Genomic DNA, 26,861 nt, shown 5'->3' with positions numbered 1-26,861 from the left:
CGGCGACGGAAAGGGTAAGTTCTTTTCTTACCGCATCCTAATTAAAGCATTTTTGAAGAGAACGCCGTGACGGATTCAAAGAAGAAGCTAAGGTTACCGCTACAAAACTTAATCTCGACGTTCCATGGAGTGGCTACTTCCTGGTTAGTCACTCTTGTATTGCCGTCAACGGTGACTAGGATGTTCATAGCATTACGCGTCAACGTTCTATTGAGCTCCTAACTTCAGAGGCGCTTTTTTCTTCTTTCTAATACCCCGCCAGGGACATTTTAGCATTGGGCGAGTCAATGGACATCCTAGCTCTGGCCGAGCTTAGGGACATCCTAACTTTTTTTTTTATTCTTTGAGCTTCAGTCTCATGGGTGCGAAAGAGTTATGTGACTGTTTTTGTAATTCGAAAAACTTGGAAGGTGTGAGATATGATAAAAGACATCACAGAAAGGACAGGCCAAGGAAGAGATACACATCGAACACGCAAGCGCTGACTTGCAACTGATATCTATGAGACAAAAAGGGAGACGACGTTCATACATAAAAAAAGGAAAAAAAAGTGAAAGCCGTTTACAACTTCCTGTAACGCCGAATTGGAGCGCAGCTCTTGAGGAGGAGTGGAGGGTATATTCCTCCTCCTCCCTCGTGATCATGCCTGCTAGTCCTCCTCCCCTCCTGCTCCCCCTCCCTCTCCTTTACCACCTTTACCGGGCGGGGGAGGAGGGGGAGGAGGAGGAGCGGGGGGGAGGAGGAGGAGGGGGAGGGGCGACGCCGACGCCGACGCCAACGCCGACGCCGACGCCGCACAGGCTGGAAACGGGTCATGTGACCCCATCCCCCGAGGTCACGTGACCTGCCCGGACCATACTACACAATGAGGGGAGGAGGAGAAGGAGGGGGAGGGGGAGGAGGAGAAGAGGGAGGGGCGCGGTTACGCCGACGCCGACGGCGACGGCGACGCCGACGGCGACGCCGACGGCGACGCCAACGGCGACGCCGACGCCGCTCAGGCTGGAAACGGGCCCCTAAGAGCTGCGCTCTAAAAGTACGACGCACAGTACATTGATACCATGACTATTTAAAAAATATTAAAAAAAGAGAACTAAAAAAGTTCGGCAGGGACACTTAAGACTGTTTGCGGGTGGGAGTGCGAAAGGCATTATAGCCCCCTTGGTCAGCGGCGTAGACTCTCCATTTTCCCGGGGAGGGGGAGGGGGGGGGGCAGACTGAGTTCTCTCGGGGTGGGGGGGGGGGGGGGGGTGCTGCGCGTTATTTTTTCGCCAGAACTGGAGATTGAAACTAACGAAAACACGCTGGAATTCCATTTCTCATGTATTTTGTCAATAAAGGCAACGTGCGCGTTATTTTGTTTACATGCCGCTACTAGAAGCTCGTTACATGGCACGTAAACAGCGTCTCGGTAAGGATCATGGCCCGGGCCCGGAGAGGGGGCTCCGCCCCCCCTCCCCCCAGATTTCATTAGGGGAGGCACGAGCCCCGTTGCCCCCCCCCCCCCCCCCCCCCCCCGCAGTCTACGCCTCTGCCCTTGGTGAAATGTTTTTGATTAATGTTTTCGACACGCATTAAAGTTATTTCTGCTGATTTGGTGTGTGCGTTTGCGTACACGTTGGCCACAGACCGGAAGCATTCGGACCATTCTGCTGCAGAACGATTATTTTTATTTCAGGCTTCGCGATCACCTATGTATGAGGGTAGGTCCGTAGTGATGATGTCATCTTCTGTTCCGACAATGTCTTCGTCATTAGAGGGATATATGTCTGGCGTGTAATCTTCGCGCCGTAACGGTTGTGGCAGTGTCGGTGGTGCTGGGATGGGGTCGATTGAGAGGATTATTGCCTCGTGGTAGTAGAAACAGCACCGATGAAATCCGAAGAGCAAGTGACGCGCAAGATGCAGCGCGCTCATTTTATGCACTCTAGACGTGGCGCCACCTCCTCCCCATTGTCTAAGCCCTCAAGTGCCCAATGACGCACGCAACATGTCCCACGTGGCGTGTAAATAACGCATGCACTAAGAACTCCTTTAGTCAGCCAGAACCGTGGAGCCAATGTGGCGTCGGGGAAGCGTGTTCGTCTCGCACCCCGAAATCCCAGGTTCGATGCCCACCCAGACCGAAATGTGCCAAATTTTCCTTTCAAATTTATTACTTTACGTTGTCTACAGCAAACGCAGTGAGAAATATGATGTTGATTCGAGCGGTTGTGGCATGTTTTTACTCTTTGCGCCGTCGTCCATTTTTTGTACCCTCACTCGATCACGCCACCGCCGACGCCGGATTTGAACGTAATGGGGCACCATAATGGTTTCGCATTAAAAAGTATAGGTGCACACGTGCCGGGCAGATCACAGGGCCTGGTAACACTTGGTTTTTAATAGGACTGGCTAGAAAGAGCAGTTCCTTTTCATGCAGCGTTATCGATTGCTTGTTAACGCAACACTCCCTTAATTCTGATATATGGTACGCTTCCAGAGTTTCTCTGGTGGTCCGGAACACTACGGTCTGGAAGCTTTTGTATAATCGTCCTTTGTTTAAACTTTGGTGTGCATCGGTTGGGCAAACAGTGCAGTGGAAGGTGTCCTGCTACGGTGGCATAAAGTGAATAATAGTGTTCTCGGCGGTGGTCGTTGACACAGCTATCAGTCTGCCCTACATCGCTTTTAACGAACGTATGGAGTAATTTATACACAACTCCTTTTGTGCATGGAAAGGATTGTCTCTGATGTTGCTTCGGGCATCCGGGTTTTGAGCGCTTTTCTATTTTAGAGCGCAGTTGAGAGCAAATTCTGGCCATCTTCAAGGGGCTAAAAACACTGTTGAAACCTCATAGCTAATCGCCACTTTTTCAGATTGTGTAATATTTTGTTGGCGTATTGAACCACCACCGACCGAACCCTCCTCTTTTTGGGACCTTGCGTAACAAGGACGTCATCACCTCAGTTCAAACCTGCTGTGAAAACGCTGAACAGTGTAGGCGTTGCAACAGAGCTTTAAAACTATATTTTATTTTGTGGAAACATGACTTCACCAGCGCCGACACTAAAACGGAAAAAGCTACTCCACCTTCTTACAACTTTGGAATGGGATGACCTATCGTGTGGGATACCTTCCACTGCACTGTCAGGCGTGCCGATTCCCAGCAAGGTTTGAACAAAGGACGATTTTAGGAAACTTTTCAGAACGGACCACTGGAAGCGTACCATACAGCAAAATTAAACGAGTGTTGTGCCAGCAAACCATTGATAACGCTGCATGAGAAGAAAGTGCTCGTTCTAGGCAGTCCTTTTAACGAATAAGTGTCACCTAAACCACTGATTTGTCCTGCATGTGTGCCCTTATAGATTTAGAGTGTACATCGTTTCTGAATATTTTTTGTAAATATTTATGGTGTAAATTTCGTGTGCTTTGTCCCTTTTTTTTTCTTTTCTATGTGTTATCGTTGTTTTCTTCTTCCTCTCATAAATATCAGTTGCGAGTCAGCGCTTGTGTGTTCCATGTGTGTCTCTTTCTTGTCCTCTCCTGTATGCGCTGTTTCTCATCATGTCTCAATTATAACGGGCACAACTTTTTACATGGCTCGGAAGGTGCCCATTCCGGTATTCAGTTTCTCAACAAATGATTTTTTTTTCTCGAGATATTTGTGATTACGTTTTATCCTTAGACAGAGAAGTAGCATATAAAAGCATAAAGGAGAAAAAAAAAAATCTCAGCCAGACACGCGTGGATGATCGCATCTGGACAGACCCGACATCACTACATACTTTTTATTTTTTTTTCTGTAAAACACACAAAGAGAAATGATGCCGAATTGGCTGCTGTCGTTACGTTGATTCTCGACGAGATCCGTTCGAATTTCGTGCAGGGGTTCCCAGTCAGCGAAGGATGGGAATTCCAACCTCGCAAATGTCCGCAAAGTCATGTGTTTGAGACCCGGCTATTCTCACGGGCGTCGGCGATATTGAATGTAGCCACCCACCAGCTTCCCCCAATCGCCCTTCACGGTCAGCACACTATTCGCTCGGCGTTCGCGAAATCTATATTCTGCGCTGAAGTGCGACGAGCAGGAAGCTTGGTAAACCCTCAGCCAATGTATGCGCCATACATATGTGTGGTTGTATTACTTTCTTAGCCCGAGCGCAGATTCTAAGTAGCCGTGAATTAGTGGGCGACGCGGCTCATCCAGGAGTTGAGAAATATTTATCTTCATTTCAAGTTTTCAACTGTTCATATAAATTTCAGAAGTTGAAAGCTCTTGCGGCGCGCCCAATTAACAAAAAAGATGACGGCTCCATCGAACTTCATTTTACCGTTACATGGTAAGCTTACATCTGAAAAAGGCCCCCGGACTGAACAAAATCATTGACTTTTCAAGGTTGTTTGGAAGGACACAAAACTGATACACATGTATCTATAATTTTGTCTCAGAAGGGTAGCAAATACCGGGAACCAACCGCGCTCAAGCCACAGTAAAAACTTCGCTTGCGTCCCTTACTACTTCCTAATATATGTCATGTTAATTCTGCGGTAAACGAGCCAAAAAAAAAGTCAACACCAATGTTCAAGTTTTACCTCGCCGTCAGTGTTCGCTTGCTGGTTGTAAAACAAAATCTTTTGTTCTTCATTTTTTTTTCTATTCTTCGTATACTCTAAGTAGTGCACCCAAAAATCGACAATAATGTTGGTTATAACAATGCACTTTAATGTATATAATTCTGCTCCATGAAAATGTTTTCCTCTATTTGTATTTTCAAGTACTTTTCTAATGTAAAACCTATTCGTAATACGTAACTTGATGCATGTGTATAAATGTGTTTTAGCATCAGTATTCAGCTGTTTTGTGATGTATATTAGTATTTCTATTTCCATGGTCTCTTGAGCGTATTTCCGGTCATTCGTTATTAAGTTAGGTCGTACTCTGGTAATTGTTACGAACACCTATTCATGGAAGGTTTCACCTCAAGAATAAGTTTTTGCGTATTTTTCCTATAAGAAGTTTCATGCCTACAGCTAGGGCCCCGTGTTTTCGGATGAATCTGAAAAACTCCGAAAAACACCCGCCGGTAAATGTTTGGCCAATTCGGATTTATCCGATAAACTCCAAACGTTTATGTGCCCATGCTAAAAAAAAAAAAAAGACTTTATTATTATTTTTTTTTTTTTTTACAATTTGATTAGCACGGGGTCAATGGTCCTGGGAAAACGGCACCATAACTATCTTTCAAATCTCAGACCGTTGTCAAAAGGGGCCTTGCCGCTTGTCTCGTCGAGGTTGATTCAGGCCAACAGGACATTCGGGTCGCGACAAAAGCCACTCTTTTTGTTCCCAGTTTGAGCCATGCGATTTGTGATTTAGAGAAAGGAAATGGTATGTTTTTGTAACAGTAAACGCTATGGACCACATATATTGTATTAAATAGAGGAAAGGGACAGTTGAAACTCTCATTACATCCTTAACCACTCCACCTCTCGCGGCCGCGAGCTAGATTGATGGAATAGGATGGGATGAGTGCGAGCTTCGTAGCGATTGCCCCCGGGAATTTATTGATTTTAAGCTATCGACGTTTATCAAAGGAACACTTGCGTGCGACTTTTGTCGTGGCACAAATTAACATTGCCAATGGCAATGGCACGAACGTCAAATTCAACTGAAGAAATTTTAATCGATACAGGCGCGTTTTACTTTTATCTGGCATACGTTTACATCCGGTTATTATTTACACATTTATTTTCAATAGGAAACATTGCGAAATTATACTCCGAATTTCGGAGAATGGGGAATCAAACAGATATAAACTCCGATAAACTCCGAATATTTGTCAAAAAATAAACTCCGAAAAACACCCTCGGTATTTGACGAAAAATAAACTCCGAAAACACGGAAAACACCTATAGCGTATGTGACCTCAAAAGACTGAAATAAAAAATTACAGCTGTATGTCGTAATGCACGGTCAGGAAAGGCGCTATAGGTTTAATCGGGTCGATTTTGGGAACATATCGTAGAAATAATTTTTGAGGCAAATATGTTGCGTCTATAAGCGTCAGTACAAGATAATACTTCTAACCGATGTCATGTCGGTGATTTTAGGATGTAAAGTGATTTTCTAATTGCCAATTTCGTTTTCTGTGTACGTAAGTATTTGTCTTTACCAAAAATAATTGCCGCGTTCCATCATGTCCACTTGACCGAAAGCGGGAAATCAATCCCGTTCTCCGGTTGGCGGATATCGGCTGCGCGCGTGAGAGATGTTGGCCACATTGATGAGAGGAAACAAAATAAAGCTAATAACAATTGTAAAAGGCACACGCTCAGCAGTGGAAAACAATCACTAAATTACGACTAGCAAAAGCTTTTTTTTTGTTTTATTTGTACGAACTTATTTATACCGCCTACCAGCACTCGTAGAAACCGAAGGTGATCTTAATACATTTAGTAAACTCACTGTACTATCAATACCTTCTTATTTTCCCTTCCGCACATGTGTGTGCTTTACAAATGCGTGTCATGCTCCCACTTTTGTTTATTTTGCAATTTGTTTTTATATCATGGTTATACTACTTGTTGTTAAGCCTTTTCCTTTGTATTGTTTAGCACTTTTGGCTCTTACACCCCTCCCTCCTCCCCACCCGTATGTAATATCCTCCCTTGAACGGCCTTTATGATAATCTGGGTAAATATATAAAGAATAAATGAACACAAGTGTTCGCGAGGTTTCCAAATGAAGTAGCGACCAATATATCCCGCGAAAAAACAATTCCAGCATGATAACACGCCCCAGTTGTACCTGGTGCTTCAATCCATGCGCTTCGCCCGAAATCCTAAACCTCACTATGGGTGATTCCTGAGTCTTGAAAAGCAAGACCGAGCTAGGGTGATTAAAAACTGAAAAGCTCGTAGCAAACAAGCGTAAAACTGAAGGTTTTTGTGCGCGACACGAAAGCGCAACAGCAAACTTTCGTCATCAGGTTTGCGAAGAAAGCTAGTGAAAAATAACTTCCGCTTTTCTCCTTGAAATCACGCGGCGACAAGACAGGCGGGGCAGGGAAGAATTTGATGACGAGGGGACGCCACAATGCATCAAAGCAAAACCATTTTCGTATAAAACCTTAGCCTTTCGGTACTCAGGGAAGATCAATTGGTTCTAGTGCTTCCTGTTTTCTTGATTCTCTAAGGTTTATGTTTCGAATTCGACTAGTTACGTTGAGCATGAGCACCAATCGTTTATGTATAGAAGAGTTCTTACCTTCATAAGTTCATCTTCCAAATCATATATTGAATCTGCGATGGTGCTTATATGTGCTATATATTCCGGATATAAAATTTTAGTTATATCTACAATGAACTGTTTGTACAATGCCTTCTTTGGCTTTGGAAGGTCACGAAATGCTCGCTCCGTCAAAGGTTCGAAGTCGGGAACATCCATCTGAAAAGCAAGAAATGCATTCGCGGAGAGTTATAAGTTTATTTTACATCTTGTAATAAAAACGCCTTATATATATATATATATATATATATATGGGTGATTTCATCTCAACAACTCAGGCACGGATTTAGGGTCGAATTTTTAATTTTGACGAAAAAAAATATGTTTTGGGGCAATTCCTATAATAAAAGAAGACGCAAACGGTTATTTCGTCGGATTTCTTGTTCTCAAGTTATGGACCGTTGAAGCGGTCAAGGTGGAAATTGATGTTTTTCCAGCCTATCGGAGGTGCCATATTTCACTCCATCCCTTTTCCCTACTTTTTACGCTACATCAATATAACTTTTTGGGAACACTCTAGACATAGGCTTTTTCATGCTAATTAAGCGTCTAGGTCATAACATTCTTAATGATTTTTTTTTTATTTGTCAAACCGCCTCTTTGTGACAATATTTGACGAAGTTCAGCAAGCTGTGCTGTGTGACCTAATCAACATATTTTTGTGATCTTTATATCACCGTAAAGCACCAATTATGCTCTTTCTTTTGAGTATAATTTCAATATTTTGCCACAAGTATATAATGCGCTACATGTGCCTGAAAAACGAATATTTCGAAAAACTAGCAAGTTTGAAGTCAATTTTCTAAAAAAACCCAATTTTTATTTTTTTCATTTTTTATTCACAGTTAGTTAATATAGTAGTCTATCAGGAACTACCAACAGAAATTGTAATACATTGTTTGTATGGCCGCTATTAAGACTCGAATCTCGTGCTATGAGCGTTTTGAACGGGACTTCGCACAGACGCTCTGCTGAGCAGACTTTTTGCCTATATAAGGTTTTCTATTTATCGTTAGCAGTTACCTAATCTCCAACCATAAACATTAAAAAAAATTTTGAGTAGTGCTCTTAAAAAAAGTTACTTAGAAGTCCGTATTCACAAGTGCGAGCGCATCTTTTTCTCTCAATACGGGGGAATGCAGATCGTTAGAGAAGTCCTCTGAGGCCTTTTGATTTCGGCTCCGAAATTTTACAGATGCCACCCCAGTCAGGCGGCGTGTATAGAATACTTTATCTTGAACATCACGGGGCTACCGCCTTTATCGTCGTCGGGGTCCTGGAGCCTCTAAGGATTATGCCTTTGGATGCGACCGACACGGAAACCCTGATTGTCGGGAGAACAGGCGTTTCGAGGTTAGAGTTTACGTCGCAAGCCCCCCTCTGTCTCTCCAAGCTCCCCTCCTCGTCCTTCTAACACAACCGTGCCACTAATTCGCGGGCACTAAAAGAGACGCCGCTGCTGCGTGGCACTCAGATTACGCGCGAGGAGGAGAGCGAATGTTTAAGTATGGATCGACGGGAAGATTGGGGACCCAAAGGAAGCCGAATCTTCGCACGTCGTCTAACTGAAAATAGCCTTCTCGGTCCCTTTCTGGCTCTTTACTTGAATTCCTAAGCCACGGCGGAAAGCTGGTACTCATTCTACCTCCGTGCTGTCTGAGCTGGATGAACTTAAAACTGCTCCTGCTTTCAGAAAGCCAGAAGTGTTTGTTACTGCCATGGCTAATACATTATTCAGTTCAGACCGGAAAGTGTGCGCCGACTATTCAAGGAGACACACGAGAAGAGTGTTTTACAGACGCCATTTTCGTCAAGTCTCGGAGCTAAACCTAAGTTTTCTTAAACAAGTTCTACCGGCTGAGGACGCCCAGCGCGTAAGCCCTGGAGATGTTCTGTGCAATAACTGCTACACAATGTTTTTGGGTCAGATTGAAGAACACAAGCAAGGACAGGAAATGTTGTCATCAAGCTCATCGTCATCATCCCTGAAACCAGCGGACAGATCATTCGTTGACGAGGAAGCCCTGGTCCAAGGAGTGTCTGAAGCAATTGATGCTGCCGAAGTAAGTGTGACACCACTTAAGCTCCCTTCTAGCGTGACCCACGAAGTCGCACCGGCTATGTTAAGCGAAAAAAATCCGAGATAACCGCGGACTTGAAAAAGAAATTTGGTCGTAAACTAAGTGACGTGTACGGAGAACCTACGGGCACAGACAAAGAAGATCCATGCTCCTCGTGCTCCGACTGGGTCAGCAATTTACGAGCAGCCTACGCCAAGAGCGCGTCGCAGCTAGAACGCTACCGCCTCTTAACTCTCTTTCCATCTAACCTCAAAAAGAAAGATATCCTGAAAGTCATTCCTGAAGTGACGAAGCATGCATTGGACCAATCAAGAAAGCTGAAAAAAAATGGGGGTCTGGGCGTCACCTGACCCATACCAAGGACATACTCTCAACGAAAACGATGTCGCTCTTGCGTTGACTTACTACACATTAGATGCGAAAGACTGCTCAAGACAAAGCCCGAACAAGAAGGATGTCGTAAGGCTTTTTATTGATGGTCAAGAAGTCTTCGTCACGAAGCGATTTATGACAAGATCTATTAGGGAAACCTACAAAGAATTCAAGGCGGCCAATCCCGAGTCAAAAATGGGCCTAACAAAATTTTATTCTCTTCGGCCCAAGTGGGTTAAGAAACACCCTGTACATGAAAAGTGTGTGTGTGTATGCTGCGCCAACTTCATACTCTGTCTGACATCTCTGTCAAATGCGGCGGGGAAGACCATGACCTTTGAAGACGTCCAGAAAATTTTTCTTTGTGAAAATCCTTCCAAAAACTGCTTCTTGCTGAGGTGTGAAGCCTGTTCGAACCGGAAGGACATATCCCTCGAGATGCTAGGGATGAGCGCTGAAGGTGAACTGGAGTTGGCACTGTGGGAATCTGGTGGCGAGTTGGTGAAAAAACATTTGGAGGCCGCTGCTTTTCTTAACGAACTCAACAAGTGGACGAAGAAATACATACCCCACTATTATATTCGGCGCGCACAACAGAGAGCAATATGGCTTGAAAAAGCAAATGTGAAGCCACGTGTCGTAGTCCTCCACTTTGATTTCGCCGAAAACTGGAGTATTGTGCTCCAACGTGCAGTGCAGGGATACCACTGGAAAACCAAGATGGTGACAATCTTCACCTGCGTTGCGACGACCACGAAGGGAACACTAAGTTTCGACGTCGTGAGTGACGATACCTGTCATGATTGTGCACACGCGCTCTTTGCGCTCACAATGATTGAAGACAGGCTCGAGGAACTCTTGCCCGTTTTTTTGGAGCTAATCTATGTTTCGGACGGCGCTTCAAGCCATTTAAAAAATCGGCACCAATTGCACGAATTTCAGAAGAAGTTTGTTGTCAGCAGGTGGATATACTCGGCGTCAGGGCACGGCAAAATCGCATGCGATGGAGTGGGTGGTGTGCTGAAGCATCATGCGTCATTGCATAACTTGAAAACAACTGAGCTGAGCTCCATAACTAACGCGCGTACGTTCGTTGAAGCTCTCGGCCAGAAAATCAAGGGGATAACGTTTCTCTTCATCGAACAAGAGGAGCTGTCCCGTTATCGGGAGCTTAAAAGGAGGGGGTAAGAGAAGGTAACTCCATCGAAAGGCATCCAATCTTCTCATGTGTGGAGCAAAGCAATGGGGGAGGTGTGGTCCTAAAAAGAGTTTACCAAACCCCAGAATAGACAGAGCTAAATGGTGAGACCGTGAAAAGGCCGGACCGTTTCAACAGCGCGTCCATCCTTGTCCCCCTGTGAGTGCGCGCTGTGTGATCAGACGACGCGCCATAGACTTTGACACTGAACTGACTGCAATTTGGACAAAGCGAAAACTGGCTCAGAATCGCATCAACCTATTGTCTTGAAATGTGCTACGTCGAAATATGACTATCCCTATCCCAGGTGTTTATCACTGCTTTTGTGTGAGCAGCGCCGTGTAGTATTGAAAAGGTACTGCGTCGTCTATCCGTAAACCAGACGGAATTTGGCGGTGTTCAATTCGTTTTAAAGTTTATATTTGTATTAACTGTGAGTGTATTTTATGTTAATTAGGAGTATATGAGACATTTGGTCAACACATTTTGATATATTTCATGAAATGAACATGTTTAGGCTACAACATGAAATATTACTTCCCTTCTCTGGTTACGTGTCGCATCTTGAGTTTAAAATTCCGAACTTTATATGTAATTTTCATATTTTCTTATGTCAAACAGATATGCAGTGCATATACATATGTGTGATTTAGTATCTGACGCTTAGGAAGTACGGTCTATTTTGTGCCATACGGGCTCTTTCGTAAAATAATGAGCATTTCGTGGCGTGTAAGGACGAGCATTTCGTGGCGTGTAAGGCTTCAAATGCGTTAGTCATGTGTTTAGGTTTCATATCTATTTGCAGTGATTCATGCCAGGTTACTTAGACTTTTCCCTCGTGACTTAAGTTTGTCCGTGAGTTTAGATGTTACGTACTTCTCCGTCAATATATAAGGCGAAGCTCACACACTTTTCAAATCACCCCAGTGCCAAGTAAATAAATATTGTAAAGATAAATATTGTTACTTCACTTGCTTTTAGCCTCAGATATTGTGGTAAGTACTAACATTAAATAGAAAACTTTACATTGGCCAAAATTCTGCTCAGCAAAGCGCCTGTGCGAAGTCCCGTTCAAAACGCTCATAGCACGAGATTCGAGTCTTAATAGCGGCCATACAAACAATATATTACAATTTTTGTTGGTAGTTCCTGATAGACTACTATATTAACTAACTGTGAATAAAAAATGAAAAAAAAATAAAAAGTGGGGTTTTTTTAGAAAATCGACTCCAAACTTGCTAGTTTTTCGAAATATTCGTTTTTCAGGCACATGTAGCGCATTATATACTTGTGGCAAAATATTGAAATCATACTCAAAAGAAAGAACATAATTAGTGCTTTACGGTGATATAAAGATCATAAAAATATGTTGATTAGGTCACACAGCACAGCTTGCTGAACTTCGTCAAATATCGTCACAGAAAGGCGGTTTGACACATAAAAAAAAAATCATTAAGAATGTTATGACCTAGACGCTTAATTAGCATGAAAAAGCCTATGTCTAGAGTGTTCCCAAAAAGTTACATTGATGTATCGTAAAAAGTACGGAAAAGGGATGGAGTGAAATATGGCACCTCCGATAGGCTCGAAAAACATCAATTTCCACATTGACCGCTTCAACGGTCCATAACTTGAGAACAAAAAATCCGACGAAATAACCGTTTGCGTCTTCTTTTATCATAGGAATTGCCCCAAAACATATATTTTTTTCGTCAAAATTAAAAATTCGACCCTAAATCCGTGCCTATATATATATATATATATATATATATATATATATATATATATATATATATATATATATATATATAAGTAAAAGAAGTGTTCTGGCGGAGAGACTACCACAGGAATGTATATTACAACGTTTCGAGCGGGGACCACTCTTCGTCAGGTAAAACATCCACAGTTCGAGAGGGTTTATATACCATATAGCCCACTGTCTCCCTCATTCACAAAAAAAAAAAAAGAATAAATAAAGACGAGGAGAGAAAGAACTTGTTAAAGGAAGTATACAACACAGATCGTCATTTGTAAATAGTTGCGGAGCGCAAACGCTGGCCGCAAGGGTGCCGTCCTCTTGTCGGATCCTTTGTGGAGGTCCTGGAGGAGATGCTGATTACCCTGACCCCCGATACACATAACTCCCGTATCTCTCAGGGTTCGCTATCGGAAGATTGCAGTGTTTGTGCGAAACAAAAAGTTTTAGGAAATCTCCGTCTATGCCTGCTCAACGGAGCCATTCAGGGCGTTCCCAAAAGGTTTTCTTTGTATTCTTTTCTTTGTATTCTAGGTTTTGTCGAATGGGTTAGCAACACCTTTTAACGCTTCGAGGTAAAGGTCGTGTTTCGAAAGAGTTCGAGGGACAGAGGGAGAAAATGTTCTGCAATCAGGACGGGGCTAGCTGTGTACTAAGTAATCTCCCGGGGCTTTTATTTGCGCCTTCATTCAAAGTGTTGAACTTGAGAATACAATATGATTACTTTTGTTCTCTTTCGGTTGTTGTGCAAGAACCTGATTCAAATTATATTTAAAAGAAAGAGCTTAATTGGAGCTTTACGGTGATGCAAAGATCATAAAAACACATTGATTCGGTCACACAGCGCAGCTTGCTTAACTTCGTCAAATATTGTTGCAGAAAAGCGGTTTGACAATTAGAAAACTAACATTAAAGATATTATGACCTAGATGCTTTATTAAAATAACTCGCCGTTTGAATATATTTTTATTAGAAGAATTTACAAATAGCTAGTAAAAATTTCAGACGAGTTAATTATGAGTTTGTGTATTCTTGTGAGCCACTTGTATTACTGGGCGACAAGTGAACAAAAACCTAAATGTGAGCTTTCATAGCCGCCATACATACAAACTATTACATTTTATGTTTATTTTACTTTTTGAAGTACTGCGATAGATTGGTAGAGAAAAAAATTAGTAAAAAAAATAGGCTTTTTAAAAAAAATCGACCTCCAGTTCGCAAAATTTTTGAATAGTCCTTGCTTTGCGAAAAAATGCTGCCATTTCTTTTTTACACACAACATAAAATTTGCTATCATTAGATGGAGTATACTCTAAGCTTTCTGAAAGTACTAAATATGTTAAGACACCTCATATAGGTCACACGGAAGAGATGGTAATGTTTGGAAAATATTGTCCAAAACCGTCATATCGGCCAATTTTCTAAAATATATTTTATATAAATAATTGCGTTAAAATTATTTATCAGAGAAGAAGTGTGTTCACAGGTATCTATTAAAAAAATACGAGCCGCCAAGTTTGGGTTAGTGTATTTTTGCGAGTAATTTGATTTACTAACAAAACAGTCAAACAAAATCAGATTTCAGGCTATTTCATTACCTTATAAAGCACTGCAATAGCTAGCTACAGAAAAAAAATCAGCCAAATAAAAGGTGGGCTTTTTTAGAAAATGGACCGCCAATTGCCAAAACGTTTGAAATAGCCCTTGTTTTAAGAGAATACGGTGCCTTTTTTTTTCTTTTACTCACAACGTTAAATTTGATATCAATAGAAAGAATACACTTTCCGCTCTCTGAAAATACTAAATATGTTACAATATCTTAAATAGGTCACACGAAAGAGCTGATCAAACTTTGAAAAAATATTGTCAGAGGGAAACAGTTTGGCAATATTTAAGACAAAAGTGAAGATAAATAATCCTAATAAAATCATTGACCATAAATAATTCTTATTCTGAGCGTGGCGGAAAAAAAGTTACATTGCACTACCAAAAAAAGGCAAAAAGTTTAAAGGAGTGAAACATGACACCCCCGACAGGCGAAAGAAGGGTCAGTTTGCGTTTCGGCTGCTTACAGTGTTCATAACTCGAGAACGAAAAATCGCCCAAACATGCGGTTTACACTCCCTGTCACAAAAGGGTTTTCCCCAAAAGGCATATTTTTTTCGTTATATATATATATATATATATATATATATATATATATATATATATATATATATATATATATATATATATATTTATATATATATATATATATATATATATATATATATATATATATATATATATATATATATATATATGTATATATATATATATATGTATATATATATATATATATATATATCCTGGCTCCGCCAATTTTTGGCTTTCGGCGGGTTCCTGGAAACTTTGGTTCTTTGATTCATTGGATTAAGTACGGTTCATTCATCTGCACATATTCGTTCATATATATATATATATATATATATATATATATATATATATATATATATATATATATATATATATATATATATATATATATATATATATATTGCGTGTGCATGATCTAGAAGATTCCCGTAGACTGTTGAAACCAGCGCAAATGATGAGGCCACAATGATCTTGTCTAGTCAGTCTCACCCTAGCTCTTTTTTTTTACATTCTAGGTAGAATAGTGAAAAGCATAGTTGATAAAGAGCCGAGCGCCGTGTCGCCGATTCATTCACTGATTCTCTCTCGCGATAGCTAGCTGCTGCGCGGACATACCGTGGCTTGCTTCTGCCGCCGCCGACGCTCGATGCTGCTTTCTCGATGTCTGTTCTACTCTCTTTCGTTGCTGGCGCAAGTTCGCCCCCATTAAATCTTTGGTTCATTTCGTTTTCTCCTGCCTCTTTTGTCATTCGTGGCATTTCTGGCGGAGGTGCGGGGTACCGCAGCCCATGAAACGTACCCCTTCAAGGCCTCGCAGCGCAAGCCCGACTCTAGGCTCAAGAAGACCGCGTTTGTGGAGACAACCGAGACCCGAGGAAGCCACCGTACAAAAGATCCAGCACTGGAATTTCGAATTTCTACCGGACACCCAGAAGAAGTCGAAGAAACCAACTATGGCCTCCCGGCCCTGCAAACTGAGACTCCTGCAGCTGCCTCCCCGTCGTTTACCTGCCTGTTGCCCTTCGTACGCTGACGCCCTTCCACGGCGAGATCCATGAGGACGTTGAGGAGTGCATCTAACACTACGAGCGCGTGGCACGACACGACAGATGGACTGCCAAGTAAAACCTGCAGGAGACCTCTATTTTTCGCTGGGGGGCACTGCGGGGCACTTGTTTGAAAACCACGAGGCTTCGCTCACGTCGTGGGACATCTGCGTGGCTGAGTTGATGCGAACATTACGAGCCAACACCGACGGCGGCGGGCGGAGAATCTGCTTCAAACACGGATTCAGGCCCCCAACGAAAGCGTAACCAGCCGTGCTCAAGATGTGCTACGCGTAATTGCACGCGCCGGTCCACAAGCCACCGACGGAAAAAAGTTGCGCTTTCTCATGGGAGGTGTGAAGAACGACATCTTCGACGGCCTCGTCCACAACCCCCCAGCGACCGTCGGCGGGACTGTAGCAGGAGCTTGTCACTATCATCGGCTCAACGACGTCTCAACTGTGGCATCAGTCCGATCCGAGCTCAGCAGCAGTACCGACGAGCTCAGCGATATCATCCGCGACGTTGTTCGCGAAGAACTCAAGAATCTGCTGCCTGCTGCCGATCCCCCAGAATCATTGTCCGTTGCCGAATCGTGTGAAAAGAGTTACAGAAAGCCATCGAACCGCGGGCTCGTGTCAACCCTGCGCCGCTCGAGGAAATGACCCTGAGCTGCACCGCTACGGCCCGACGACCGCCGCCAGCAACCCGCCGCCAGTACCACCACACGGCGCCCCTTCGACGAGAAACCCCTGCGCCTCATTATGCTCGGCTCACAGAGGAACAAGCTCCGTACGTCTAAGCCGAACCCCCGGCGCCAAGGAGGACGGATGTGTGGCGCACGGCTCACCGACGCCCGCTGTGCTACCACTGCAGGGAAGCCGATCACGTGTACCGGCGATGCCCCTATCGGTAGCTTGGGCTTCGTGGGTTCGCATCGAACGCACACCGCCCGAGGCGTGGAGGACGACCGCGAAACACCGAGGAGTATACCTGCATCGTCCTCCGTCAATAGCACCGGTTTCCGCCGGGGATCCCATTTGCCGTCGTCGGCGTCGTCGGCGTCGTCGGCGTCGTCGGCGTCGCAACTTCGTAGGTCACGTCGAGAGAGCTTGTCTCCCCAACCTTGTCGGGGAAACTAAGCGTAGCAACCCCTGGAGGTAGAATTGCTGAAGACGACTGTCTGAAATATCCTCCAAGAACGTCGGAGGGCCCTCACTCCAGCGACGACAAGCATCGGGAAAACGATTCTGCGACGGTGCCAACAACCTCAACGTTGTCATCGACGGCCGCGACGTGTCGGTTCCTGTGGACACCGGAGAAGATTACTCAGATTTCAGTGGAAAGCTCTCTTGCCGCCTTCAGAAAATCCGGATGCCCTGGTACGGCCCGCAAATACGCACAGCCGGGGGACACCTACTCACGCCTGTTGGGACGTGCACTGATCACGTCAAAATTCACGGAGAGACTTGTCCAGTCAGGTTCGTTGTCCTTCAGGAATGTGCGAGAGACGTCGTACTTGGCACGAGCTTCCTGTGCAAATACAGTGCAGAGGTCGATCTTTGAGAAAACAGGTTCTCGCTTCGAAGGACCGTGCTCTCTCCGGAGGGATCCAAAACGACGTGAGCAGCCGTTTAAGTTTTTTTTCTTCTGATAATCTGAACCTGCCGCCGCGGTGAAGTATTTTTCTGCCCGTTGTGACCGATGTAGTCGCCTGAGGGGAGGTCCTTCTGGAAGGCAACGTCCAACTGCTTTTAGGATGAGGAGTAAGAATTCGCAAGGGGACTAGCAGAGCTGCGGGATGGATGCATTGTGGTCCTTGTGATGAACTTCTGACAGGAGGCGCAGCACCTCAGGAAAGGTACCGTTGTAGGCTACGTCTGAGGAATTGCGGAACGCCGCCGAGATCGCTGAGATCTCCGATGGACCATCACCATCTCAGCCATACAGTACACCACCACCGCAGCTCGACGTTAACTCCACGCTCAGTGCCTCGGAACGACGAAAGTTTTTAGACCTCCTCGCTGATTTCAGCGACTGTTTTGTGACGACCTCGGAAGCGCGGCAGATATTGCTAAACATTGCATCGTTACCAACAAGGATGCGCTCCCTGTGCATCGGCTGCCGTACCGGGTATCCCTAAAGGAAAAATGGTCATTCATTAGCAAGTCTAAGAAATGCTCAGCGAAGACATCATCCAGCCGTTAAGAAGCCAGTGGGCCTCTCCAGTCATACTGGTGAAAAAGAGCAACGGAACGCTTCGATTCTGCATGGATTACCGGAGGCTCAACGCGGTGATTTAAAAAGACGTGCATCCGCTCCCTCGCATCGACGATACACTCTACCGGCTGCGCTACTCCCGATACGTTTCGTCGATGGGCCTAAAAAGTGCACACTGGTAGATTCAAGTTGACGAACGGGACCGAGAGAAGACCGCCTTCGTTACGCCCGATAGGCTGTACGAGTTCAAGGTGATGCCATTCGGACTGTGCACGGCGCCAGCAACTTTCCAGCGTGTCATGGACACAGTACTGGGAGGCCTCAAATGGCAAACCTGTCTCCCTTATCTTCACGACGTCGGGGTATGCTCGGCCAACTTTGACGAGCAGTTGCATGCGACGCCTTCGTGCCGATCTCCAAGCCATCAAGACCACCACACTCACCCTCAAGCCGACGAGGTGCCGCTTCGCCTACGGCAAACTTAGGTTCTTAGGTCACGTTCTGAGCAACGATCGTGTTCGCCCTGACCCTGAGAATACTCACGCCGTAGCGGCATTTCCATGGCCCACCAAAAACAATGTCGTATGAAATATTCCTGAGATTGTGCGTGTATTAGAGGCGGTTCGTTTTACAATTTCGCCAAGCTTTTTTGCGCTGCCCACATACCTTACAAAAGACGCCGTGACCTTCAAATGGGGAGAAGAAGAACAAAAGGCATTTGACGAGCTAAAGCGACGGCTCCAGTTGCCACCTATTCGTGACCAGTTCGACCAGTGAGCCGATACAGAAGTTCAGACGGACACGAGCAATACAGGACTCGGCGCGGTACTGGTCTAACGACAGGAGAAAACAGGTCGTGTGATCGCTTGCGCTAGTCGGACGTTTTCGAACGCTGAACAAAATTACTCGATGACCGAGAAAGAATGTCTTGCCGTCCTCGTGGTCATCACAAAATTTCGTCGTACCTGCACGGAGGCCCGTTTCGTGTGGTCAGAGATCACCACTCGCTTTGTTAGCTCGCAAATCTGAAGAATCCTTCAGGACGTCTCGCACGGTTGAGTCTTTGACTTTATGAATTCGATGTGAGTGTGATCTACAAGTTCGTCTGCAAGCGCAGTGACGCCGATTGTTTGTCGAGAGCACCAGTCGAGTTCGGCTCTGAGCGTACCGGGGACAGCGATGACGACAACGTTTTTGTCGGCGCGGTGACCGTGAGCAACATTGCAGCTCTTCATATGAGCGCACGAAGCACTCGATGAGTGCTTCGTGCACTCATCGAGCATCTGGAGGGACGAGGGAGTGCAGTTTCACGTGTCTTCGCACGATCCCTGACAACCTTCGCTCTTCGTGAAAGTGTGCTGTACAACGAAAAGGTCAGCGGCACCAACTCGACGTCGCTGCTGGTTATACCTGCGAGTCTCCGAGCGGAAGTCTTCCAGGCATGCCATGATTATCCGACGGCGGGGTACCTCGGCTACAGTGGAACAGCTGCATGGATTTGGGAATAATTCTACTGGCCGAAGCTCCCGAAGGCTTTCCACCTCTATGTCCGATCGTGCCGCAAATGGAAACGATGCAAAAAAAAAAACACCGGCGAAGCCGGCAGGACGCTTGAAGCCGATCACTCTCCGGACTACTCCTTTCTAGCAGGTCGGAATGAACGTGCTTGAACAAGTTTCCGCCATCCACGCGAGGAAACCTGTGGATAATCGGCGCGACCGATTACCTCACAATGTACTCCGAGACAAAAGCGCTCCCGTCGGGAACCGCTGGGGAGGTAGACAAGCTCGTCGTCGAGGCCACCGTTCTCAGGCACGGTGCTCCCGAAGTACTGATTACGGAGCGAGGGTCGTCATTTATGGCACATCTAACTCAGGAGATCCTCTGGCTCATCCACACCAGCAATCATCGAACGGCGGTGTACCATCCGCAGACGAGCGGGCTGACGGAACGGCTAAACAAGACCGTCGCCGACATGATCGCTATATACGTCGACATGGAGCACAAGACGTGGGACAAGGTCTTACCCTACGACACGTTTGCCTACAACACAGCAGTTGAAGAGACCACCGGAGTTAAACCTTTCCATCTGGTACATGGTCGGAAAGTAACGTCCATACTAGACGCGATGCCGCCGCACGAGCCAAGGGATGATTCAAGCGACGACACCCAGGTGGTTGCTCGTCGGGCCGAACAAGTCCGCCAGCTCGCCCGACTCCGAGTTCAAAACCACCAGCGTGTCGACGCTGGCCGCTAAAACCTTCGTTGTCGGGACTTTCACTTCCAGCCCCGGGACACGGTGAGTGTCGACGCCCATTCTCCACCATGGCCTCAGCGAAAAACTCTTCAAACGGTGCTTCGGACTGTACAAGGTACTTCGTCACCTCGGGGAGCTCAACTACGAGGTGGGGCCCGACGGAATGCTAACATTATCGCTACGCCGACCCCGAGCCGAAGTGGTTCAGGTCGTTAGACTTTTTAGATTACCATTTTGTTTTGTTTTCTGTCATTGGAACGACGCGCTTTAAAAAAAAAAAGGGGGGGGGGGGCAAATTCCGCGTGCATGATCGAGAAGATACGCTTCTCCATTTGCCTAGACGATTCGCGTACACTCATACCCCGAGCGTAAACGATAAGGAGGCCAGAATTGCCTTGTCTAGGCAGTCTCACCCTAGCTCTTTACCGAAGATTCTAGGTAGAATATTCGAGATGACAAGCATAATAGATAAAGAGCCCAGCGTCGTACCACCGATGGATTGACTGAGTCTTTGTCGCGACAGCCAGCTGTTACGCCGACGCACTCTCGCTTGCCTCTGCCGCCGTCTACGCTCGCTGCTGCTTTCTCGCCGTCTTCTGGTTTTTTCTTTCCCATTTCTGGTACACGATTGTCCCCGGTGAATCTTTATTTCATTTCCTTTCCTCCTGATTAGTCTGTCATTCGTGACAAATATATATAGATTCGGTTTGAAATCACAAGGCCGGATCTAAAAAAAGGCCGTGGAAATCGGCGCCTTCACGTAGCAATTTAAAGTTTTCGTCAAAGGTGTATACGCAGGTCGTTTTAATCTCGTAAAATTACAAAGAATACTTCTCAATCCGTAAAAAATAGGGTAAAAAAAAAAACTTGCCAGCGTTAACGGCGGACGGCGATGCAGACGACTGAGTCGAGTGGTTGGGCGAATGTCCTCTACGTATTGACAGAAGGCGCTACCTCCTGATTGAAACTGCTCGTAACGACCGTGGTCTATTAAAATGAACACAACCTTTTTGTAATGTACCTTTAATTTAAGTATAAATGCGAAGAATTAGAAAACAAATTTGAATAAAAAGGAAAGAAGCGTGGTTTCATAATGACGGCGCTTCTATTGCCGACGGTAGGGCACACCTTTCGCTCGTCGGCTACACCGGCCGTAGCTGTTCCCGATGTCATCTATCAATACGCGCGCCAAACGCGCCCCGGAACTCGACTCGGCGGTCTGCGTAGCCGTCCGCCGTTGACCCCGGCAGTTTGGTGACCCTATTTTTAGAGAAAAAGAGCTAAACCTTTTAATCTTACAAAGTACAACCGACCTGTGAAGTCCACATTTGACAAAATGTTTAGATTTCTGCATAAAGGCTGGGATTTCTACAGCTTGTTTTAGATAGAACCTCCTTATTTCAGAAAATCTTTTTATGTAATTCTGTTGTCCATGCTTACTTTTATACATCCTTTGTAAGAGAAATTTCGAAACTTGGTATTTACCACTATACAGAGTGTACGGAGCTAAAAGATCATTATAGAAATAATGGCTGAACTTCCTTGCTTAGAAGTCCCGCCTTCGACCTTTTTGCTTACTTTTGACGGCTGACAGCGAGTACCGGATATTTTAAGGCTTATCGCCAAGGACTAACTGCGGTACCTTCTGCAGTTTACTTGTACAGGAACGAAATTCCTTCCTATTTCCTTGGGTGAAAAGAAAGTGCCCTTGGTGCACTTTCGAGAGGTTGTAGATTTGCGCTTCGGTCACGTGGCAACAGGACCGCTGGCGCGGAGATCCGGTCCAGTAGGAAGCCGAAACCTAGACACGCTTTCAAATAGAACGTTCTTTTAAGCTGTAAAACACTGTACCTGCATTAAATCTTTCTAAAACGGGTCGATTTAGTGGTTTTCGATGAAATTGAAAAAAAAAATAATTGGACCAATATGTTTATTTTTAGTATTTAAAAACTAGATTCATATATTTTAGTTATTTTTCACCTAATTAGTATATTTTATTGACGTCCGCCGTGGCTGCAGCAGTCTTGTTCTCGGAAAGAGCGATTTTTGATATTCTTTGCTAAAACACCTGGTTTGCATGGTGTGAGCACAATTTCCGGCCGCCATGAGAGGGATAGAAACACTACTGGTTCTCCTAAGTTTACCTTGTGTTTGGGCGAGTTCGCGACGACACGTGGTACTCTGGCGAGCAATTGCGTGAGAGTCATACGCTTCTAGACATTTTACAGTGTCGTGCTTTTAAGTTGGCAGTGCGCACCGGCTCAAACGAATTGTCAAAAGTGAAGTTTCTCGACAGATAAGATGAGAGACGCCGCCGACGCCGCCGAGTTTGGGTGATCGCAGGACGGCCAGGACGGCAACGACGGTGCTCGCCTTCTTCGATGTGGTGCCGACAGATGGCGCAACATAAGAAAGGAAAGGATGTGGCGAGGCGGTGACACTATCGACCACCTTCGTACAAGGCTAGTTGGCAACCTGGCCATTACTTCACGTTAAAATGCAAGGCGACACGGAGTTCTGGCAAAGAAACCTTGAATACAGAGGCAAGCAATTGTCGGAGCGTTACAGAAAATTGTACATTACATTGACCCGCGTTCATACTGAAGAAAGTATACTAAAATCATTCGGGAGATTGTCAGCTAAACTCATGTCCGATTCGGCACACCCGCGGCGAAACTCGCCGCGTATCTTCTGTGCTTGAGGGGGGCAGATATCCGCTGCTGATGCCTTGCTGTTAACGATTAAATTTAAAACGTTTAAAGACTTGAAAGTTTTAAGTCGTGTTTAGGTATACGAATGGGCGGTTCTAATAGGTAGTCGTAAAGCTGTACCCACAATACCTTCAGCAGATTTGTCATTCCTTTGAAGAAGAACTGCTTGTTGTTGACAATGTTTGGATACCTCGAAAGTCGTAAAAGTTTCCTTTTTTCTTTTTTTTTACCGGGTTAACTAGGTATACAATGTGTGCGACGATTTTACAGGTTCCACCATCCTAAGCAAGCATAGTAATCAAATGACAAGGAAATTCATTGATGCCGAAGATATTGCTAGGCGTGACATTAAATATGTCAGTACTCCCTCGACGTTGTAAAAAAAAAAGAGTTAGTTTACCTGACTACACGAAGATAGTTGCGAAAACGTTGTGTGATGATTTTTGAATATTGGCCACAAGGAGATATTTGCGGACAATGTGTGCATATTAGATTTACATACGAAAAAGACAACAAAAGTTAAATAAGAAATAGAGATGTCAGTTCAACGCAGTGGGTATGCTGTCTGTTTGTACAAACACTAGTGTGTATGCGTCACATTTGTGCGCTGTGAAGTCAGCAATATGCCAAACCAACTCGCCCAAGTTGCAGTTTTGGCGTAACATTATAATTTGTCATTCGAGGGAAATTCAAGAGGGCACAGTTACTTACAAATATTGCGTGGGTACCGGGGTTGAAAAAATTTACTTCCACAAAAATTCCAAATAGTCCATTACAACCTTGTTCATTAATCACATAATATTGTTTCTTAGGTTGGGAGGTGGTCAAATCAACCTTGGGCCACGATGCGAAACCACTGTCTTTAAAAACTGCCTTAAGGTTCGTGATCTCATTGGCTTCCGTTGGATCTGCAAGAAACATCCATGTGACACCACAGTGACCGGTTAACTTTTGAATATTACTTGTGTCATACTGTTAGGCCAGGTGTCTGTATCTGGGGCATTTAAATCAAATTCTGTAATGTGAATGCGAGTGGAACCGAGTAAAAATTAAATGTATAGTTCACCCAGAGGATGAAACGCAGGCAAGTGTGTTGGTAGCCAACAAACGAAAACAAAATGTCATTATAATTTAGGTTTTCCCAACTACTATTATGTGCTATAGAGGCATCATCGTACCGAGGCTGTCCCTAGTTTTGAATGCAATACTCGCAAGCAACCCGTGGGACCAAAGCGTTTGACTAGGTTGCCCGGATGTTAAATTGTCTCCGCCCATTTACACCGCGCGGTGGCGAACCGCAATCGTCCATGCGAGCGGCGCTCCGCTGGTGATAAAAGGGCGGCGCAGATTTTGGGCCGGTAGCGCGGGTAATGACTGTCAATAAATGACTACGTGTTGTTGAACCGGTGCGTTCTGCCATACTCCGAGGCGCGTAACAGCGAGGGGAATTGTACAAACTTTAACAATAATTTTAAAATAAATAAATTAGGCTAGTTACGCATTTCATATGACAAAATACTATACTGCATAATCTCCCTTACAAGGAGCGCGGCTGCCGCTACCCTATAAAGTATTTGGAATGTTTTGCTACAAATAAAATTCAAATGGATTAAATTTGTGATGAACAGATGTAAATCATTCACTACGTAAAGTTAATAATAATTGGTCGGTGTATTGTACGCCAACATATATCTGGTGCTCACATAATCTAACATTAAGGAGCCATATAGTTACAAATTATCTGGTAAAGCCCTTGAAGCTAATGAATTTGTGCAGGCGGTGACATGCATACTCATTAATATCAGGTATTTAAGCATAACGTCCAACCAAACCCTAGATAAGAACCCAACGTTTGGAGGCCTACTCTGCTTTTTATTCTGGGGTGCACCTCTCTATAGCCGTTGATGAACAGTTTGGTTTTTGTCTGAATTTAAGCTGGTGTCTTTGTCTCTGGGACATTAATACAGATCGACACCCATAAGAAATCACTCCAGGTGACGTCTACCGTGTAGCATAATTGAATTGTTCAGATTTCTAGGTTGGCGGGAGTGAAAACTTTCCAGCGACCTCGCTTCTCCACCACGGGCACAATGACCCGAAGAAGGATGTAGAAGCAAGTGCGATAGCACAGCAAACCCTGTAAAATCCGGACACACAATAGGAACACCAACTTGCTGGCCTAGACTGTGGCGTGTCTGGCGCTTAACCGAGTAGCCTGGTTTCGAATCCAGCCTAAAATTCTTCAAGGTTTTTTTTTTAATGCAAATCAATTGGTTTGGAAAGAGAAATCATTTGAGATATGCGGTGACATTTAATTTGCATTACATGTTATGTTTTTAATCACTTTCATTCTACGCGTGCCGTCACGATTCACGTGAGCACTGTCGGTTGTTTTAAGTTTCTGCGCGAGGTCACGTGGCTGTGACGTCATGAGCCTATCGATCAATCTTATATCATAAGCCACCGACGCCGGCTTTTCTGCGACATAAGCTCCTTAACACTATCCTGTCAAAATAGTTGGAGAAAGCGCTTCTTCTTTGGATCACAGTTCAATCAAAGAACAAGAAGGAACGTGAACTGTTCTTCAGGCATTCTGCCCAGTAACTACGTGACGTCATCAAAGATTATACATTTATGTATGTGCATAAGCGGCGCTTGTCCTTTCAAAGGACTCACCCGTAAAAAACGGACCGTGTTACACGCTTAAGCTAAGCAATTTTGGTTAAGTTCGTTTGAAAGTGTTCAGCTGAACAGGATACATTTACCAGCAATTTGAATGTATCACTTTTTGTGTCTGTATTTTGTCCTATCAAGTCCAACTGGACATTTTTACAAAAAGGGACCGAAGTATGTCCAAAACGTTGTAATTCAGCTTATGAAACGTGATTAGAGTTCGCATTTATTGTTCTTCGTCACTGCTTAACCAGTTAGCGAGTTGACGGACCTTTACATTCAAGCCTGCTAAATTTAGACAAAAAGTAGGCCAACCAAAAATTTAAAGTAAGATCAGCCCAACAGCCCTTAATCTCGGCATTGAATCATACAATCTCAAAGTTAAACAGCTGAAAAGTTTTCTCGTACAAACCGAATATGGATTTTGTAAGTACGTTTTTATAACAAAACGAATATTTTACAACACGTTTTGTGCACCTCAATTAGAAAAATATAGGAATAATCACGTACCCGGTTTTTTGCAAGATTTAAAGATGTAATACATTTTTGTCCGAGGCGTTTGCGCCCCGCCTGGTGGTTTGTAGTTATTGATAACACCTAAACCCAATAAAACAAAGCTGTAGGTTAGCAGTTGCACGAGATATGTCATTGAGTTATTTGTTTCAGAATACAAAGCACCTTTCCAAAACCGCTTGGCAGGGTGAGATGTAGAGGTAATTGCGCCCCATGAGTTATCTATTAAAGAATTCACCTTAGATAAACAAAGAGCGATGTAACTTGTTTATCATTGAATAAATATACTCTTCACTTTTGTAGGTATGAATGAAAAACTGACATTATATATCAGAAAACTGGAGGAACCTTCACGTCATATTCGCGTGGTGCTCTCTCACAGTCACCGGAAATAACGCAAATTTTTTCGATGGCTGAAGCTTTGCCCAATACCTCTACGCCAACTCACGCTGGCACTTACTAAGAAAAAGTTATAATATTTATTTGCACTGGGTGTAATGGAATATCTAAATCCTTCAGAATCTTCGAGGACGCAAACTAAAAAAGTCTTGAAGGTTGATTCCGTTAATAAAAGACTGATCAAGATACATTTTCTCTGCGGCTTATGGTACCTTGTCTACCTCT

The 26,861-nt window shown here is 44.5% G+C and overlaps 1 protein-coding gene across 1 annotated transcript in view; it reads right to left on the bottom strand.

The window, feature by feature from the left end:
- Positions 1-26,861, bottom strand: part of LOC115319408 (neprilysin-2-like) — a 191,629-nt gene that overhangs the window by 130,533 nt on the left and 34,235 nt on the right. The window contains exons 4-6 of the mRNA XM_040211985.1: positions 26,235-26,321; positions 23,763-23,959; positions 7,254-7,433 (exon numbers count right to left, since the gene is read on the bottom strand). Of these exons, the coding sequence (XP_040067919.1) occupies positions 7,254-7,433; positions 23,763-23,959; positions 26,235-26,321 (464 nt within the window). The remainder of the gene's footprint in view (positions 1-7,253; positions 7,434-23,762; positions 23,960-26,234; positions 26,322-26,861) is intronic.

This window comes from Ixodes scapularis, unplaced genomic scaffold (genome assembly GCF_016920785.2).
Source record: "Ixodes scapularis isolate PalLabHiFi unplaced genomic scaffold, ASM1692078v2 PGA_scaffold13__105_contigs__length_92229423, whole genome shotgun sequence".
Lineage (NCBI taxonomy): Eukaryota > Metazoa > Arthropoda > Arachnida > Ixodida > Ixodidae > Ixodes > Ixodes scapularis.
Note: the sequence above shows the minus strand (reverse complement) of the source record. Positions and strands in the feature narration are given on the sequence as shown.